Source organism: Leuciscus leuciscus (genome assembly GCF_965113295.1).
Source record: "Leuciscus leuciscus genome assembly, chromosome: 19".
Lineage (NCBI taxonomy): Eukaryota > Metazoa > Chordata > Actinopteri > Cypriniformes > Leuciscidae > Leuciscus > Leuciscus leuciscus.
The window spans coordinates 12,844,803-12,865,828 of record NC_138743.1 but is presented as its reverse complement, the minus strand read 5'-3'; the positions used below and the strand labels follow the sequence as shown (position 1 = coordinate 12,865,828).

Below are 21,026 nucleotides of genomic sequence, written 5' to 3'. Positions count from 1 at the left end.
AACCAAGGAGACGTGCCAAATGTCACAAAAGTGTGTGGGAGCTGCACACGAAAGGCGGTGTTTACCTGTGTGGAATGTGCGTAAGCGTCAATGATGCGGGGTGTTTGCGCCGTTCAAATGGGCAGTTAACCTGATTTTGTTAGTTAATATTTTTTGTTCACTGAAACTAATCGTTCTAGCAGTTCATTTTCTTGTTTAGCTATTCATGTTTTTTCTTAGCCTGTTTGTATACATTTTCACATTCATTTGAATTAAAATTTTGTGTCCTGTTTATAGGCTACCTATCATTGTAGATCCATATATTTTTTTATTTTGTATTGATTATTGAACTTATTTACAAACAGGGCTGTACTAAACGATATGAGCTTTGACGTTTCCTAACTTTTGTGCATGTCTATTCACGTGGTGAGTGCGGTGAAAAAAATATTATTTTGACGCAAAACGTCCCTTAAATAGAGGCAGCGCCTGTCGGGGAAAACTTTCTTTTGTGCTTGTTTTAAGGGCTATGACGACAGGAATTAAAAGCTTCATTGGAAAAGAGAAGGATAACATGTACAATAGATATGACATGACGAAAATGACGTTCAGTACGGCCATATGAACGTCAAAGTATGAACGGTCAGAATGACCGCTATGGTCGTTCTAGTAGTTATGGAATTCCGGTAGTTCTAGTGTTAAGGTGAAATTTCAAAATGTATACATTTTTTCATCTAATATTTATCTTTTATTTCAGCTTTTTTGTTTTAATAAAAACGTTTTTAATAGTTTTAGTTGTAAAGGTAACTATAAAAATAACAATACTGTCTTAGATCATCGGTGCAACAAGCTTTAGTGATTGCAGTCAATACTTTCTCCCTCAATAAAGACTTGCTTAGAGCTTTTTTTCCCCCCTAGTCTCCAAATAGAAACCAACCAACTTCATTGATCTTCTATGCTGAATAACCACATTAAATAATTACTGGGCCTCATTATATCAGCAAATGAATGACACAGAGAAGCATCTGCGTGGAGAACGGCTCATCATTTTTAAGAACTTCAAAAGGATGGGGATACCTTCTGGCTCGGTGGGAAACTTTGATGTCTCCACGTCCCATCAGTGATGTGTCTCTTTCATGTTACAGACACAGTTTATTGATTTTTAGATAAACCAAATGAGACCATTAATGAAATCAGGGCGGCATACTCCCTGACATCTAGCAGGGGTTGCATCATTGAATATCACCAGCACCCTGACACTGTTATTCCTCTAATAATGAATGGGCTTCCTAAGTGAAAATGACATGAAATGCACCAGATTGCATAATTTTGAGGTACATTATGCATAAAACCTTGATCGCAAACCCAACAATGAAGCACGTATACGTACTTGTCATTTGCATTGCCCCTTTTTTTTCAAATGTGAAGCAGCTATTATCATTAATAAGAGGGTTTGAATTGTATTTCCATAAGAACCGGCCAGAAGAGGCAATGGAGCACTCCAACCCAGATGCAAATGATCTCAATTTGTTGAATGACATTATGCAAGCAGTTACCTTTCTGCAAATGTGAAGCAATCAGGAGACAAACCTTCACTGATGTTAAACCACTGTGGTCTGTCTTGCAGTTGGCATGAAATGAATAGGTCCTTACTTAAATAGCATTGAAGTTTCATGTTCTTGCTCCTGTTTAATGAATGTTCTGCCAAATGCATTTGTTAGTGGCTTCTCTCCAATGATACACAACCTTAAATGTATTTTTTACAGTGTGTGTAATCTATAAGCACTTAAAGCCAAAATTAAGATCTGATTATGACAGCTTTAAAGGGTTAGTTCACCCAAAAATGAAGATTCCAAACCTGCAAGACCTTCGTTCCTCTTCGGAACACAAATTAAGATATTTTTGATGAAATTCGAGAGGTTTCTGAACCACCCATAGACAGCGACGTCATTGCAACTTTCAAGGCCCAGAAGGGTAGTAAAGAAATGATTAAAATAGTCCATGTGACTAGTACAGTGGTTCAACCTTAATATTATGAAGCGACAAGAATACTTTTTGTGTGCAAAAAAACAAACAAAAATAATGAATTTCTTCTCTTCCATGTCAGTTTCCTAAGCGGATCACGTAGTAAACACAGTGCAGCGCTTCTGGGTTCTACGTCAGAATGCCGGCTCATTTTTGGCCGACGCTGTTCATGTGAGCACCACGACTACGCGTGATGCTGACGCAGGAGCTGGCTATGGTGAGCCGGCGTTCTGACGTAGAAGAACCCAGAAGCGCTGCACTGTGTTTACTACGTGATCCGCTATAGCCGCCAAATAGCTCTTCAAGTGCTTAGACAGTTGGTTGCTGAACGGCTGGTTCAGTGTTCTATACATACATCTCTGATAAAGTTAGTTTTTGGTGTTCAATCGCTATTTAAGCCTGAAAATAGATAGAAGAATAGAAACATAATAAAATAAGAAGGGGAGGGTTTAGTGGCAGTGGTAAGGCGCATTGGAAAGCGCATTAACCTTTTAGCGCCACTTACCAGACATTTCGTTTCCAAACTGCTGCGATACAACAAACAACGCCATAAAACGTTGCCAGATTCACATTAATCTGTTTCGGTAAAAACTTAAACTGCTTTTAGCACTTCTTACTGGACATTTTAATTTGAAAGTGTTGTGCAAGAAGCAACGTAATATCATTTAGCAGAAATGTCACCACTGGCCCATTTCTTTCCAATGAGCCTGCAAGGGATTGTTAAGTTTATAATGGAAAAATGAATGAAATGAGAAATGTTAAATGTTATATATTATGTACCATAAGCATTTTACCCAAGAAACTAGTGGTAAACGAATTATACTGACAGTCTGGAGAAACCTGAGAGAAATTGGGTCTCAATAACCCTAAAGTTTATGGGTTTCCATTTCTGTCAAAACTGTAACCTTTGACTTTAACCATTAGACAAATAATACTCTCAATTGATGGTTGTTTTGCATTCAAAAGCTTTGTCCATTACCAATATTAAAAGCAACGTTGTTGGGCATCTTCTGTTTGTGTTTAATGAGGATGTTTTCAGGACTGTTTGTTCACTGTATTAGTAGCAATTTATAAAATGTAAATGAACTGTAAAAATCTCTTCTTTTCCTTTTATTAATTCAAATGCATTTCATTTTTTGTATTAATGTAGACCTGACCCGCATGGGTCGTTGTCCTCCGCCTCCACACCTGCTGGGTCTGGATTAGTCTGTGCCGCTCCACTAACGTCAAAACTCTCCACAGGCCTTAGGAGAATTCCATATGATGGATCGCCTCCGCTCTGCTTGAGTCAGCGGCCACCCTTGTGCCACCATGTTTTTTTCAGGAATAACAGAGCGTCATAATCGTCTACATGTTGAATTTTACTTAGGTAACCTGTAACCTGATTTCATGTGGTCTGTTTAACAGAGTTGAATCCCATTTTGGAGCAAAATCCAAATGTAGCCAATTTTTAAATGTCAAATCTTAACCTCTCCATTCCATCGAGCCTATATCAGTGTTCTCTCTGTGACATCTTCACATTCACTAATCTTGCAACAGCTGTATTTTGAGACTGTTACCCACTCGAGTGGCTGAATAGCAGGCGTCAGATTTTATCAAAGCTGACATATCGTCATCTTGATCTGATTTCTCTATAATTCCCTCAACAGGATTCAAAGTGTATGAATCAAATTACTGTGAGGTCGTGTCGGTTGCCAATACGATAGTGTTAGTTTGCCATTGTCATTTGAGCAAGAGTGCTTTTGCACTGAATATCATTGGATTTGGCTGTAGCAATTACAAACAGTGGAGTGACAAACTCTGAAATGTTTTAATGCCGTTATAAGAAATCTACCATAATAAAATATCATAACAATACCAGAACTAACTGTTGTATAAAACACTGCAATTCATAAAACTTTCCTTTTGTGCCAACCAGTGGCCAATTCCATTCAAAAGTTAACTCATTGAAACGGAACCAATTCTGAATTTCCATATTACTCTTCAGTCCTTATTAATGTCTTCGCTTCTCAATCCAAGGCTTTAGCATTTCTTTTCAAAACAACTGTCAAATTTGGCAGCACTGTGCTTTTTCTCCCTGCCTGGGTGTGTATTCTGCTGTAGGATTTATTGTGCTATAAAAAAGACGTAATTTTGATGCTGGTTGATCAGAGAGGTCTGGATAACCCCTTGATTCATTCCCACAGCTCTGATTCTGATTATAATAGACTAAATCCCCTCTTCATTCCTGCCATGACAAACCTTTGCACTTGCCAGGCTCTTCACTTGCACTGTAAGCTCTCAGCAGGAATTTTTCACAAGTGGAATCACTCATCAAAGCTTTGTGATTTGCAGTGACCCAGCGGAGTTTGATGTGATTGACGAGAATGCTTTGGATGCCTGCATGTACTGATGTTCAAATGATGCACAAGGCCTATTTGTGTAGCAGAATGGGAGCGATTTACTGAGTGATTCTTTAGTAAACAGGCACTGCTCTTCATTTTCTGCCATGTGGTACTGAATTTATTAGCATGGTGTTAGTACAGTTTGCATTTTGCTTTAACACTCAGTAATATTCACTTGTATTTTATGAATTTTAAACACAAGTAGGACGATAAAATAACAGCACATTTTGACAGGATGCAATGCATCAAAGAAAGTGATTTCAGTCTCTCTCTCTTTAATATAAAAATGTAAAACTGCAAGAGGTGTAATAGATTTATATGAGCATTCTGATTACACATAGAACTATCCATAAATTATTCATGACATTTTTAAGACACCTCCATGAATGTTAATGCATGAGTTTTGGTGCACAAAACATTTGGTAATACTTTACAATAATGTTTCATTTGTTAACATTAGTTAACTAGTTAACATGAACTAACAATGAACAATACTTCTACAGCATTTATTAATCTTAGTTAATGTAAATCTCAGCATTTACTAACACATTTAAGATCAAAAGTTGCAGCTGTTAACATTAGTTAATGCATGTGAAAAACATTTTTATTACCTAACATTATCAACAGTTAATAAATGCTGTAAATACAGTTTTCTTATTGTTAGATTATGTTAGTTATTCCATAAACTAATGTTAACTAAAGATACCTTATTGTAAAGTGTTACCAAACATTTGGCCAAAGATGGTCTCAAAACTACCGTTTTATATCTGTCAGGCTTTCCATCAAATAATAGCACACCACAGACCTAATTTTTCACTTTTCTCTTCTCGTCTGTTCCATTTGACACTTTTATTCTCAGTAGGTGGGTCACGAAACACTTTAGAATTGGTTAGTTTCAAAACAAGCTGCAGCTGAAAGAGTGGAAAGTCTGCAAATAACTTTAAAGGAGAAACTGTCATGGGACACTACTGTCGAACCACAACAGTGTTGGTGCTTTAAGAACCATATGCCACATATCATTTTAAATAAATGGAGGGGCCGTTTACACAGCACCGTTTTCTACTAAAAGCTGAAAACTTTATATGCGTTTTGGCCGTTCTTTTACAGGACAATGCCGTTTTGGGGGCCTGAAAAGGCTACATGTAGGGAATAATGGGGTTGGTTGAATAGGGGAATTACAGTTAGACCACATCAAGGATACAGAAACATTAGTACTTATAGTCATATGGATAATCAGTTCACACAGAGCACTGATACAAACTTCTACACATGATTTACTGTCATAGCTTAAAGGTAGGGTAGGCAATTTCGGAGAGGCAAGCTTTGAAAGCATGAGATCCTGCCTTCCCTTCAGAGCGTCTCCAAAGCCACGCCTCCTCCAAAACACATGAACGTAAACAATTGCCTACCCTACATAAAGTAACCAACAGTGCTAGTAATCCTATAAAGAATTACACATGCTAAGTATGTATATATGTTAGTGGATACATTATTGACCTTCATGACCCTAGACACAGTTGTCCTTACATGTCTCATACAGCTATCATAAGAATAAAGTTCAAACTGACAATTATCTTTCCACAAAATATGACTCTTGGTTAATTTATGACTCTCTGGAAGCCTGGGCTAAATGAGTAAACACTGTTACTGCATTCATGACATGGGTCAGACCCTCAGTCACCTATCAGATAGGCTACAAAATACATTGCCTGTAACATAATTACCGTAATTAATACACTGGTTTTAAGAAAACTATGATTTTCAATTCATTGTTGTAAATTCACCTCCTTCAGTTGGCACAATTTTCATTTTTTTGTTAGATCTTTGTCTGTTTTATACCAAATTACCTAAGCTTTCATTTATACCAAATTGGAATTGGGTGGGTGTAGCTTCATTGGGTGTAAAACTGACACTTTTAATGCCTCATAATAAAATTGTGTTACTGACTAAAGTTTTGTCACATCTAGGTAAAAGTAGCCTATATGCACAACTAAACACTACGCAACACATATCTGATATACTTATTTTATGATTATGATATATGATACATTTTTACAGTATTATAACACTTTTTAAATCATTTAAATTAAGTTAACAAAAACAGGTAGCCTAAGGTAAGGAAAACTTTGTTTCACTAATTTAGTAAAGAGTTGTTAACGCGAATTCAAAAAGCTGCTTTGTTTGAAAATTGACCTCTCTGTGACATCGCTAGGCTACATTATTGACAATCAGACAAAGCTTCTTTTTTTTGCCCGCGAAATTTCGCAAATGTGACCGCGCCTTTACATTTATAATTCACAGGCTTATTGGCCTAATACGAATTGGTCTAGTTGACGTTTGTGTATTCTTGTGATCATTTTTAAAACGGACCCCACTGAAAGCCATTGTATAAGTCACACATAGCATAATTAACACATGCTAAATATAAACCACAAGGAATGTGTGGATGTCGAAGACTTTGACATTTACTAACTTACTGATGCCATTTTCAATCATTGTTCTATTCGAGTTCGGTCAGAATTTACACCACACACACACACACACACACACACACACACACCACAGAGTAGTGGACAAACACGAGATGGGTTGGTGTGGTGATGAACACAGACCGACGCTGGCTGACTCTGAGCTCTATTGTATCTCTATAGCGTAGCGTCACATCACCTCGAGCGCTGCGCGTGGACTGTCCTCGCTGCAGTAATCGCTGCGCCTCTCCTTTCACCCCAAAGAAACCTCACCGCAGCTGTCAGCAGATTAGTGAGCACTTCCATCGCGTTTACCTTTTACAGTCGCCCGAAGCAGGAATCGTCAGACCTTCTTTGGCTCTCCTTTTCGGTAAGCCCATCTATGACTATGTGTTTTCGCCGGAATAAGCAACCTTTAGAAAGTCGTTATGGATTGACGTGACGATTGTTGAGCTGGCTCATTAAGGCTATCTGCAGCATTGCAATGCATTGATTCATCACAGAGGATGTAATGTGCATGATTATGATATTTCAGAACACTTTTGCATAACTCCTCACCCTGGTAAACCACTTTCTTATATGTTATAAGCTATAGCAAAATGTATATGCATCAGTGTCTGTTGATTTTACAAATGCCATGAGTTAAAACAACTAAAGGGGATCCAGAGGACACAGTAGTAAAGTTGAGGTAAAAAATGTGAGCTTGCTATGTCAAATAAAATGGACACTGGTTGACAATGGCCCCAGGTGTACATGCCTGAGACAGCTGTGTGTCATAGCTACAGTCATACTAGGGCTCGGTGAGAAATGTATTTGCCTGCACAGGTTGGCGAATATCATTTGTTTTGCATGCATATTGACAGATTATCATCAGAACTCTGCCTGAATTACTCTTCTGGACAGTTAAAGAAAACCCCAAAGCCAACCAAGCTTTAAAATTCTCAAAATGTATTTTAAATAAATGTTTGATGTCATATGGGGCAGTTTATCCTTTTGGTAATCATACTTGTCCTATACTATTTGTTCTAAAATATCTAGTTTTTGTTTTGTTATGATGGATTTCCATTGGACTTAGATTTGATTCCAAATTATGATAATGAAAATCCAACAAGATTACTTTAGAATTTTTGGACTAGGGGGATATCATAATACTGTGTTGTTGCTTTTTTTTATACATCAGATAAAAAATAAATAAAATAAAAACTTTCCTTACTACTAATACAGTTTCTTATACACTGCAGGATCAATGCAGCTCTAATGTACAGTATAAGGCCGATAAGAGCACAGTGACATTATAAGCATGTATTTCCTATAATCGGCTACCCACAATCTTACAGCCTCAAGGTGATGCTGTGAAATAATGAAATAAAGTAAATACTTGTTATATAATGTGTCTTTCCAAATAAGCTGGATGTGCTAAATCACTTGGCTAGCTAAATTCACATGTGACATAATCTGTCAGGCTTGTGTGGATGTGAACACTGTTGTGATGAGTCGACTCAGGGTTTAAAACGCCTTTTGATCTCTGGACAGGGCTCAGTTTGCATAGTCATCATAATGCCTGCTAGTCAGTTCTTAGGTGACACGAATGCTTGTACAACATAACACAGCATCGTTGTGTTGATCATTCATAAAACAGCCTTTTCTGTGGTACAAACATAAGATGAGCTCAACATAGCACTGTTTTAAATCAGAATATGGCGTGTGTTCTACCTCGTTGCTACTACTTTGAATATACCAGTGCTAGTCCGTGTGTGCTCCAAAGATCAGTTTAATCTATCTGCATTACAGCAGTGTCGCGTGAAAAGGCAAAATCATTTTAAAAGATTGATTCAACCTGTGCGTAGTCACAGGGGACAGAGTATTCTCTCTGGTCTCCTGTTGCAGCAGAAATAGCACTGATGCAGCCTAAATGGAAAATGGAGTGGACTATTGCTTTGTAGATAGACAGGCTCTTCGGTTCCTTTTATAGCCTGTGACCAATTCTTTTCAACAGCATCAGTAGGTAGATCAGTGCTTCATGTACAGATGGACCTTGTTGTTCAGACTTACACTTCCCTTTTTTAATTCACATAGAATGATGCAACAAGTATCAATTTCTCATTTTTGTATGATCTTATCATTTATACTGGGCAAATTAAATGCTAAAAGTTAAAAATAGGTCTTTAAAGCTTTTGGAACTGAAACGAGTCTTAGTTTTGACACTGTACAAGGACAATTTCTACAACCCTGAGACAAAAGATTCTCATGCATGCTCATAAAACATTCGTTGGAGCGCTCTTAAAAAGATTTAACAGTAGGAATTGGAAATTATTACTGCATTTGCAATATCTCTAGCTATTTTTGATCATTGTACCACATGGAAACACCCCTCTGGAGAGTTGGGAAGTAAATCCTCAAATTTGGACAGCTTAGACTGGTGGGTGTCTAAATTTAAAGGATAGTTCACTTCACCCATGAATGAATATTAATTTACTCACCCTCATGTTGTTCCAGACCTGTATCAATTTCCTTCTTTGGTGTTGAAGATAATTTAAAGAATGTGAGTAATCAAACAGTTTCATTGTATGGACAAAAAACACACAAAATATCTTCTTAAATGTTCCACAGCGAAGAGAGAAAGTTATAGGGTTGAAACGACATGAATTGTGGTGACCAGGGGCTGTAAAACTCCAAAAAGGACAAACCCAAATGATAGATTTGTGTGCGACTGAAATTACAGTAGAAGATCATATGGTGTTCACAAGACATCAGGGTGAGTAAATGATGATTGAATTTTCATTTGCAAGCAAGCTATTTCATACTTATTGTAAATCTTTGAATTGAGGAGAACAAACGTTTTTTTTTGCCATTCCTATTGACCAATTACTGGATCCTTTGAACCTTCAATTTTGCGGCTTGACAGAAATCATGTAAATCTTTGACAATGATGGGATCATCTCGAGGAGGATTCAATTAGGAACGATGCTGATCATCTAATTAGTTTGAAATCATAAATCACACTCCCAAAGAGGGAACGAGCGATACGACGATGCATTATCGCTTATTCATAGTCAGTTTTGATGCAGCTGTTTTTAGCACTCTTGAATCTGCTATGCTGTGCTTTTTCTCATGGGTGGATCCCTCATTAAGAATGGTATTCCCCAAGGAAACAGGGCTTCCAATGCACCCTGCAGATCAGGGAGGGTTATGCTCCTGCCATTAAAAGCTCACCGACTCACAATCTGATGCTGTGCATGGGTTGGTGGCCTCATTTTCACCATGGATAAAATGTAGTTTTGTAGTATTTTCTACATCCATGTCTTTAGAGAACAATCAAGATTTATGTCCTTTACTCAGCCATTTGCTTGAAAATAAAATGCTGTTGTGTGGGAAACTAAATTAGCGCTCATTATCGTCAGCATCGCTGCTCGTTTGTCAGTCTCAGACTGAAAATTAATTTTAATGAACTTTGAAGTGCAATGTTCTCATCTAGTATTGACGTGAGCCTCGATGAGTGTGATGAGAGCTCATCTCTATGATTTAGTAGTGGTGAACAAATTAAAAAGCGTGAGAATTACTCAGAATTTCATCCACAGCACTGCTGTCCTGCTTCTGTCTATCTCTGTCTCCTCTCTGTGTTTTCAACGTATCCAATATTAATGTAGCAGAAGGAATCGGCTTTTTAGATTTGCAAAAAAAAAAAAAGAAAAAAGTAAATGTCACATTGAAGCTTAGGAAGTGATGACCTTTTGGTAATTATGCGATTGATGCTTTGTTTAATTATCTCATTTCCCTGACAGTTACGCACACATCTAGCCATCTAGGGTGTAAAGGGCTACGGGCTGCTCTTACAAGCAAATGTGGGCAGAATAAAACACTATACATCCTCTAAAGGCACAGACAAATTTGTAAAAATTATAATTATAAGCTGAAATAAGGGATTTCGGTAACACTTTAGTTTAGGGTCCAATTCTCAATATTTATTTGCTTATTAGCATGCATATTACTAGGATATTGGCTGTTTATTAGAACTTATAAAGCACATATTAATGCCTTATTCTGCATGACCATATTATACATTCCTTAATCCTGCCCAATACCTAAACTGAACAACAACCTTACTAAGCAGTAATTATGAGTTTATTGAGGCAAAAGTTGTAGTTAATAGTTAGTTAACAGTGAGATTTTGACCCTAGGCAAGGCAAGGCTTATTCGGGATTTCTCTCGGTCACACTTAGATGCTCTCATCCTTAGTGTGATATTATGCACTGACACAGTCTATTCTGGAACATTTTCTAGGTTCTTTCTCACTTTCTCTAATGTGTTTAGAGTATGGACACCTTCAAATTATGGGACATCACCATGTTTTGACAAGATCTTTCAATTGAAAAAAATCTGTAACAAGCATTTTCACTGGTGGTCTCAGACGTTTGGTCAGAGTGCGTCTGACCCATTGATCTAAGCCTACTTTAAATATATTCAGCCAGCATGAAATTATATAATCCACAATGAATCACTCAAGCCATCATATTTATTCAACTGCACGGCTTGCTTAGTCTTATTTTAGCCATGATATTAATTATGAAATGAGTATTTCCACCCATGTACATTTAGTATATTAGTGTGTGTGCGCTTAGCAAAATGACTTAATATCCCATTCAATTTGTGTAGTCTCTCTCATCTACCATTCCAGCCGTATCCGACTCTATTCCATGCCATACGCGAGAGACCATGAATTTTCTTGGCAATGTTTTTTCCGGGGTAGGTTGCCAGGTCTTTCCCCAACTCTCCCCATTACATGGCTTTGGATTCACACACATGCATTCACACCTACGGCTATTTTGGCATGTCCAATCCAACCAGAGCACCCGGAGGAAACCCACGCTGACACGGGGAGAACATGCAAACTCCACACAGAAAGGACTCCTGGCTCAGTCGGGGCTTGAACCGGGGACCTTCTTGCTGTGACCCAGTGAGCCACCGTGCCGCCCTAGTTTGTACATAAATATATATTGTTCCAAAGCAGTTTTTTTGAATGAATTGTGCTTTACCCCAGTGAGCAAGCCAAAGGCAACAATGGCAAGAAAAGACTCCATAGTATGTTTGAAATGAAGAAGAAACCTTGGGAGGATCCAGACTCTTCTAGAAAAGGCCACCTCCTTGAGCACTTATTTAAACAATTTTATCTTCCATTCTATGTAACTTGCCTTTTAAGTTAGATTTTAATGGGGATTATGAATGTGAATTTTTTCCTGAATTTTGTAAGGTTTTCAAACATTTTGTCTTTCTATTTAAAAAAAATGCTGTTATTTTGCAATATATATTCATCACAGAATCCTGAAAACAGTACCACTGTACTACACAAAAATATTAAGCAGCACAACCGTTTTCAACATTGATAATAATAAGAAATGTTTCTTGAGCACCAAATCAGCATAATTAGAATGATTTCTGAAGGATCATGTGACTGCTGAAAATGCAGCTTTGCCATAACAGGAATAAGTTACATTATAAAATTGAATAAGAATAAGAAAAAAAGCTTTAGAGACTTCTTTCATTTTACCAATCCCAACATTTTGAACGGTGAGGGACATAAATGGCCTATAGTTTATGCAGTTAAAATGAATTACAGCTCAAAGTGAGATCACAGCTGTTTTATTTTTCTGTTCATTGCAGACACCATGGGGAAACAGAACAGCAAGCTGACCCCTGAGGTAATGGAGGACCTGGTGAAGAACACAGAATTTAATGAACACGAACTCAAACAGTGGTACAAAGGCTTCCTGAAGGATTGCCCAACTGGCCGACTCAACCTGGATGAGTTCCAGCAGCTGTATGTTAAGGTAGAGGCCCTAGTTGCTCTGTGATACATTTCTCTATGTGCCGGCTTTTTGTTGGTCTTGCTCCAAACTGAAGAGTCATTGAGAAGTGCATCAGATGCGCCATGTGATTTACAAGCGAGTGGAAGAGCCCTCTGAGTCATTCAGTTGGATAGTCTGATGTATAACTGGCACCAAACTTAATTCAGATCTCCTGGGCTATGCTAGCTGGCTATTGATATGGCTGGCTTCTTTATGGAGTGTCAAGCACAAATAGTTGTTGTTGTTGCATGTTTTAGTAGTTTAGTCATTTAGATTTATGAGGTTATATATTTCAGTTTTGACTCTTATTCAAGGAAACATTTTGCTGCACATAACACAATGTCTGCTGAGTTTACCTAGTGTACAACCTTGCAACTCCAATTATAACATGACACTCCCTGCTGCTTAATATGAATATGAATTATGTAAAGACATTATGCAAGATCATTTACATCATCTACTAACAACCAGAGTAAATAACCACAGGTCTCACGGCTCTGCTCAGAAACCACAATGCTTTGAATTGGCTTGAAATGAAAAGAAAGAATGGAAACCTGCTGTAGGCCAAGCCTTTTAGTGATCAGGGATAGCGGTTTTCCGCAAAAGGATATCAATGAGAGAGTTTTATTAAAATCCGAGGGAGAGGAAATGGATGACCTCGCTTTAGCAGGGCGCTGAGTTCCTGCGGACTGAGTGATTGTGTGTGTGTGTGTGTGTGTGTGGTATCAATGTCCCCACAAAGATGGCATATATCCGAAATCCTTGTCCTTGTGGGGCCATTTGTTGGTCCCTATGAGGAAAACAGCTTATAAATCATACAAAAATCTTTTATTTCATATAATTGCTGTTCTTTTGCAATTTCTACTCACCAAAAAATCCTGAAAAAAGTATCACAAAAATATTAAGCAGCACAGCTGTTTTCAACATTGATGATAATAAGAAATGTTTCTTGAGCGTAAGTGACTTCTTTCTTCAGAATTTTTTTATCATTAAATCATAAAATTTCTATACTATATATATATATATACACACACACACACACACACACATATATATATGTGTGTATATATACAGTATATGTATATGTATACATACTTGTATGTATATGTTGCTTATTGTTGTAAAATTATTTAAATATTAATTTCTTAAAGTATAATATAACTGTTTTTTTATGTACATGGATTTATATGGATTATCAGCATGAACCTATAACTGCGTGCTAGGCGAATGTTTTCAGATATTTTCTTTAGAATGAACACTACTTTCTGACAAGAGTTTTTCCTTACCACTCATTAGGTTTAAGGTATTAAAATTTTCTCTCTCTGTACTAATATAATTTTTCTATAGTGTAGAGGCAATAATCTGAGCTCCTCGATATGGTATAGAGCCAATAATATATGTCCAGAAATGAGCATGCTATGTGTAGACCAAGCTTAGGAGGTTGCTGGCATTTTCTTTTGTTCTGTTTTTGTGGAAGCCATATGGTTGCTAAATTTAGCATCTTTTTTCAATGATTCATGCTTTTTCAATAATAAAATTGTTGCCAGACTAGACTGGGGATGAGATCAGTCTTACGGAAAAACGAACCATTCTCTGAACTCACTCTGTTATCTGCAGACATTTGATACAGTTTTTAATATTCTTTGGGGTTAGATGGAGTAGATTGCGTAAGTCCAACTATTGCTAAGTAGTGCAGCCTAAACAAATAGACGTGCAGGACTGATTATGAACTGGAATAAAATGATGTGGTCATATCTATTGCTACGGGTGAAAGTATAGAAAACCACCCGCCAGTTGCTGGTAAAACAAGCATCAAAGGTTGTCCCGATATAGGAGTGACACGATTTATGAACATCTACTAAACAAACTTTATCATTGTGCCTTTTGTGTTTATAAGACTCTCTGGAGTACTTGATTCTGATTGGACAATTGTTGTATTGAGTGGTAAGAAGGAAGAACCAGTATGAGACACAAAGAGCTGAATGAGAGGAAGCTCAATTGCAAATAATAATAATATATACACTAAATAATACACATTAAAAAGTTTGGGGTCTGTAAGATTAATACAGTAAAAATATTTTTACAATTTAAAATAACTGTTTTTATTATAATTTAATAATTATAATTTAGATGTAGTAGACCTATTTTGATTTCAGAGATTGTATGATAATTATAGATAATTTATGTATTTATAATTATACATATTTTCATGTTAACACATCATTATTTCATATCCATATGTTTACTTATTCAGTAAGTACCTATGAAATAATGGGATAGTGAGTCAGCCAGTCATTATTGCAACATAATCAATTTAAGGGTGATTATAAGACCCCTCCAACTTGCTTCGGGGTTTATCGGTTGACTACACAGTTTTACTGGGTTTGTACATTATTCCTTAAGTGTAACAACCTAAATAATGGAATGAACATGGAGTCTGGAAAATGGCTGGCTGGCTATTTAAAGAGACAATATGCGGCAAAGTTCCCATTTCTATTTATAGCATTTTACTCAATACCTCTGTGGATATCTTTTCATACTAGTGCCACACTAACTACAGTACATGGGAAACGATTAACCTTGCGGCTAAACGCTGTGCAACGCCTCTGCGATTAATCTGCCAATAGTATCCAGAGGTGATGGCTGTACATGGTGTCAGTAGTGATCCCTTTGTTTCCTGGGGTTTGATTGTTTGCTGCGGTTTCAGATGTTAATACTATGACAACAGTGATGAGGTGCAGTGTAATGGACTTTAGGTTTGTTTTGTGCTAAATGAAGCACTTGAATGGCCCGTGTTCAGATCTAATTGACAGTTGAAAAGATGAGATACACAGTGTTGTGGTGGTTGGTTGGATACCAAACATTTGACAGTAAATCTTTTGAATAGATGGGGGATGGGGGATGCAAGAGACATTAGCTTTACCAGAGGATTCCAGCGTGCTCCTTTTTGACACCAGTTTGTTACATCACCCTAAGCAGACAGCTCAGACCTCAATTGTGTGGCCAAACGGAGGGCTGTGGTGGATCGAACATCGGCCTAGATCTGATCTCACTGCTGATGAATGTGGAATGACAGGATGACGTCTGGTTTGCGGCCCTGGTGTGGCAGGCATAAACAATAATGTGGCTAGACATCTTAACGTTAAATACTGGGCAAACGTGAATATTTCTTTCTTTTATTTGATGGATGAAAATGTGAAGATTTGAAATTGTTCATCACATGAATGTGTTCATCTTTTTGTTGTTGTTACTTTTAATTCAAACTTTTACATCACTTATGCTTGTGTAAAGATAACACTTTACAATAAGGTTCAATTTGTTTTCAATAGTTAACATGAACTAACAATGAAAAATACTTCTAAAGCACAGTTAATAGTTAATATGTACATTTCAACATTTAATCTAAATTAAAAATTTTTAATGGACCATGAACTAACAGTGAACAGTTGTATTTTCTATTAGCTAACAGTAACAAAGATTGTTGCATTAACCTTACCTTATTGTACCTTATTGTAAAGTGTTCCCAGATTTTTTTCTTCTTAAAGGAAGTGGGTCAAATTTATTGATTTATTTAAATTCATTTGAATTATTATTGTAATTCATTTTAGAATGATAACAATTATTACTTAAAATTAATCGTAATTAGTTTAACAACAACAAAACTGCTCGTTATTACATTTTATGGGGATTTTTAAGTTGCTTTATGGTTGTCTGTCATTGTACCTTTCCATAGATCGAACACATGAAAACAAAAACCGTCTGAGACCAGCATTGAAGTTGACTCCAATTGTAGTCACTACCAGCAGATTTTCTCAAATTAGTGAATGATCTTATACACTTTAATTTTCCCATGCTGAGCATGAAAAACATGCATAGGCTGTCTGAACCTGTTTTTCTTTGCAGTTGTTTTATATGTACAAAGAGACCAGAAAGATCAAAGCTGGCTTCGGGAGTTTCTAGTGTTTAATTTATAACACAATGAAGACATCACTTTAAATAGGATGTTACTTTAACTGTGTCATGGGAATTTTCCATTCCTTCTTGTGATTAATTAGATTATCTGTCAAATATAGACACATACTGAGTACAGATAATCCATTCATGAGATCGAAGCTACCACACCAGAACCAAGAGGAAATTTTGCTTTTTTATCATGGCATCATGCATCATGTGGACTGATTCATTGTTTTTGCTTCAAAAATCAGATTGCATACAGAAACAAATTGAAACCATCCAAAAGGATCCTATATGACACAGTTGAGATTTGGCAGGTGAGGCTGAACAGCAGTTCATGTGTGTTTAAGTACAGTAGCAGACGGGTTGAATCGTCCCTTGTGTCGAGATGCAGTAATGAATGACCTACGTTCTCTGGATTTATTGAAGTATCCATTTTGTCTAATGATAGCTTTGTGGAGAAGATGGAGGATCTTGGTGTCACACAAGGTTGTCTTTGTGAAGGAGACAAATTGCCTCCATGCGATCAATAGGACGCCATCTTATTCCCCATCCACTGATCTTGTAAGATGACCTATCAGAGATAACAAGCCTTATAGTATAAAATTCCTTTTTTTAATATTTCTAGAATCATTATAAGAAATCCTTGTTTTTGATAAGACATTTCATTCAGTCTATCAGTTCATTTGCATTTATTCACATTTATGCATTTAATAATGATAATAATCATAATAATGCCTTTTTTAAAACTATTTAAGTGTTTTGGAATTACACTATCAAACGAATATTTGTTAGTCTCACAAAGCAGTGCATGACTCACACATGAAAAAGCAATCATAAGCTTTAATATTAGTGGATTGGTTTAGCTTTATTTTAGATAATGACAATGTACTTAATTCAATATCAAGAAAATTATGCTCTTGACTCATTGGCTGCGTCTGAAAACTTAGGCAACTGACTTGTTGCCTCACTGTCCTATCATCTGCACACAAAGGTTCCTCAAGATTTTGGACAGACTTCTGAGGCAGCGTAACGGTGTAATGATCGACACTACAGCAAAACAGAACAAGCTTAAGTGATAACTAAGCAAATATTCCATTATTTCAATAGTAATTTCTCGCTAGAAATGACATCAGAAGTGGAAAACATTGGTCAAAAACATACACTTACACACAAACTGACCACCAATCGCAACTTTCAGACGGCATCTTTTTTTTTAGTTACAGAATGGGAAGCACAGGATTGTGAGATATCGAAGGCAGCGAAGGATCCATGCTGCCTTCAAAAATCCATCAGATGAAGGTATCTCCGGAGACAGGAAGGGAAGTGAAGCTAACATTGGATTTGGATGTCAGGATGCTAAAACCAACAATGTTTTGATGGCTCCACAGTGTAAACAGCTTGATTTGGGAGTGTTCTAGTTTGGTTGTGTTGTGTCATTCATTTTCAGTGTGCACCTGAGGTGTACTATGTAAAAAATCTAATTTATGACCTATTATGGGTATTTAATTTAATTTAATTTTATTTTATTTTTGGGGAACGGGGGCTGGGACAAACAAACACACATTGAATCTATTGGAGGAACTGAAAGTCTAGCATATGTGTTTGTGTGTACCGCAGCCTTGGCCCATGTGACTTCCTGTGACGTGCGAGGGCTGGGTGGAAAATGCTCTGATGGGTCTCTTGATTAGCTGTGGGTCACTACAGCAGCTCGGTGTTTCACTTCCCAATGTCACCTCAAGGTCTCCCGCCAGCAGAGAACTGTGCTTGCCTGTGATTTATGGTCAATCGGGACGGGTATGCGTTATACATCATTCAGAGGAGGGCTTTTGATTAGCCGGACACTTGGAAGGGGGCTTGTACCACCCTGTTAATCTGCATGATTCCTATTTTATTTTATCCGACATATTCACCTGGGGTTAAGTGCCTTGCTTAGGGGCACAGTGGCTCTCTCTAGTTCAAAGGTCACTCCCACTGGGGTCAGAACGTACAACCTTTGGATTACCAGCCCAGACTCTTAACCACTCCACTGCAACCACTCTGTAAAGGGCAAATGAAAGAGCAGGGTTAAATAAATATAGGTGTGCAACAGAATATTATCACAATATATCACAATACCAAAAAATAGTGACACTATGTATCATGTATAGTTCACCAAAAATTTAAGTTTAAAGTTACAATTTTGCATCAGATATGGTAGTAGCACGTAGGGGTGCACGATTCAGAAAATTTCACGATTCGATTCGATACCGATTTTTAGTCTCAAGATTCGATTCAAAATCGATTTTCGATTCAAAAACGATTCTCGATTCAAAAACGATTCACAGTATGTAAATGTAGTTGACTTTTTCCTGTGTGATTGCAGTAGACATACAATTTAAAAGAAAATAAATAACAAATTAAATGAAGTTTGATATTACTTTGTCTTCATAAAAACTTTTGCAACTAAACAGTGCAAAGTGCCAAGCTTTGGCCAGCTTTCGAATACATTTAATTCAAGTTTAAATTAAAACTTAAATACTTTTTTTTTTTTTTTTTACATTTAGCTTTAAAGTGCTGTAGTCAGATTAAACAAACAATACTGCTAAATGTAGTTTAAGGAGTAGGCTATTGACGGCAAAATAGGCTACAGAATATTTCGTTCTGTATTGACAGGTGCAATTTTTGAAAATCGATAAAAAAAAAAATACAATGAGCCTACATTATATCTGCATTTATGTCAAAACATAGACTTTCAAACATCAAAATGTCATTTATTAATATGAATATTCGTGTCAAAATGACATATAAACATTCTATTTTGCCTGGAAACGCTTCCAACACGCTTGCGTGTCGTGAGAAAAATAGGCGTCGGTTCTATTTCTAGCATGCACACGTTTTCCGCACGACTCGGGCCACACCTGAGACGCGCGTGTCACGCAGGCTGTGTGCAAGCTCTAACCTGTTAACATGGGATCCGAAATAAAAACAGACACGCCACAAAGCCAGCCAGCCAGCCTTCCTTCTGCTCCGCTTCGCTTCTGCTGCACTTCTTCTTTTGGCTATGACAAGAGTGTGCAGGCGTAAGTGTGAATTCGATGCAGCGCCATCTATGGGAATGGCAAGCTAAACTCATTTCAGGACAATACCAAAAAATGTATATTAAAAAAAAAAAAAAAAAAAACAAGAATCGATTTTTGGAATTCTATGAATCGATTTTGAATCGGTAACGTTTGAATCGCGATTCATATGTGAATCGATTTTTTTGCCCACCCCTAGTAGCACGTCAAACATGATAAACCCAGAAGGTCACACATTTGAGCTTCCATATTTGTTAATAATTATAAATAATTTAAAAATAAAATCGATTTTTGATTAAAATAATGTATTTAAAACTTTTTTTTAATATATGTGCATGCATATTTGTCTAACATTATTCTGTATTTTTAGCTAAGGAACTTATTCATTTATTAATTATTTCTGTTCTGGCGTCACCATTGTTCTGTGCTTAGGGGAGAAGGAGCCAAACCTATTCAAGTCCATTTTTCTGATGTAGTACCACATTTAGCATTTTAATGAATGGTACTTTTTGTGAACTGTTTATCATATGTCTTTGATTCTATTTTGGCTTGGTTTAAAGTAACGTGAGATTAATATTGTGTGTTGAACCGAATCATGGCACTATTGTTACACCCCTAATAAATAGTCAACGCAATGTAAGGATGCAACAACTCAAATAGTATTAGCAGTGTGAATTTGCTTGATTGTTTTCTTGATTTTATTTGTGAATTATGGGATCAATATCCCGTCTAAAGTATTGCGTAAAAATATATTGCACAAACTGAGAAAAATAATGCAAAATGATCAGAATAGCAAACAACGTGGTCAAGGATCAAAATATAATAAGCGTGAATAAAAAATAACAAGCATGAATAAAAACTTTAAACGCATTAAAAGTTATTTTGCACAAAGCTTAAACTTATGGTCATGCTTTCTTAAAAATTATGTTTTCCTTGGTTTTATTACTCTGTACTTTGTGCTCTCTTGCATTTTTCTGCTCATTTTTTACTCTTTTGTACGCTTGTGCTGTTTTTCTCTTCGCTCTTCTTTCTATGTTCTGCGCTTGCTTTCCCAAATGTTGCAGTTCGAGTTTCATGTAAATTAGGGCGGGCTTAAGCGTCACCATTGGTCCACTAGTTCTAGATTGACAGCTACTCCTCTAGCCAATCAATCAAAGAGGGGAGTTGACGTCACACCAATGCGACTCATGGCTACTGATGCTTACCAGAGAATGTCTAATAGGAAGAGAATTGGCACTCTCTGGTTACTTCCGGTTTCTGGACTGGCTGCAGTAACACGTCTCTGTCCATGCGGGTGCGCTCGCAGGCGAGTGCAGA

At 36.9% G+C, this 21,026-nt stretch overlaps 1 protein-coding gene and 1 long non-coding RNA gene across 2 annotated transcripts in view; one reads left to right on the top strand and one right to left on the bottom strand.

Moving 5' to 3' along the window:
- The window catches only part of LOC309482786, a 223,295-nt gene that overhangs the window by 146,056 nt on the left and 56,213 nt on the right, over positions 1-21,026 (bottom strand). The window lies entirely within an intron of this gene.
- Positions 6,958-21,026, top strand: part of vsnl1a (visinin-like 1a) — a 30,840-nt gene continuing 16,771 nt past the window's right edge. Inside the window, exons 1-2 of the mRNA XM_082147009.1 lie at positions 6,958-7,223; positions 12,512-12,678. Of these exons, the coding sequence (XP_082003135.1) occupies positions 12,517-12,678 (162 nt within the window). The 5' untranslated portion in view covers positions 6,958-7,223; positions 12,512-12,516. The remainder of the gene's footprint in view (positions 7,224-12,511; positions 12,679-21,026) is intronic.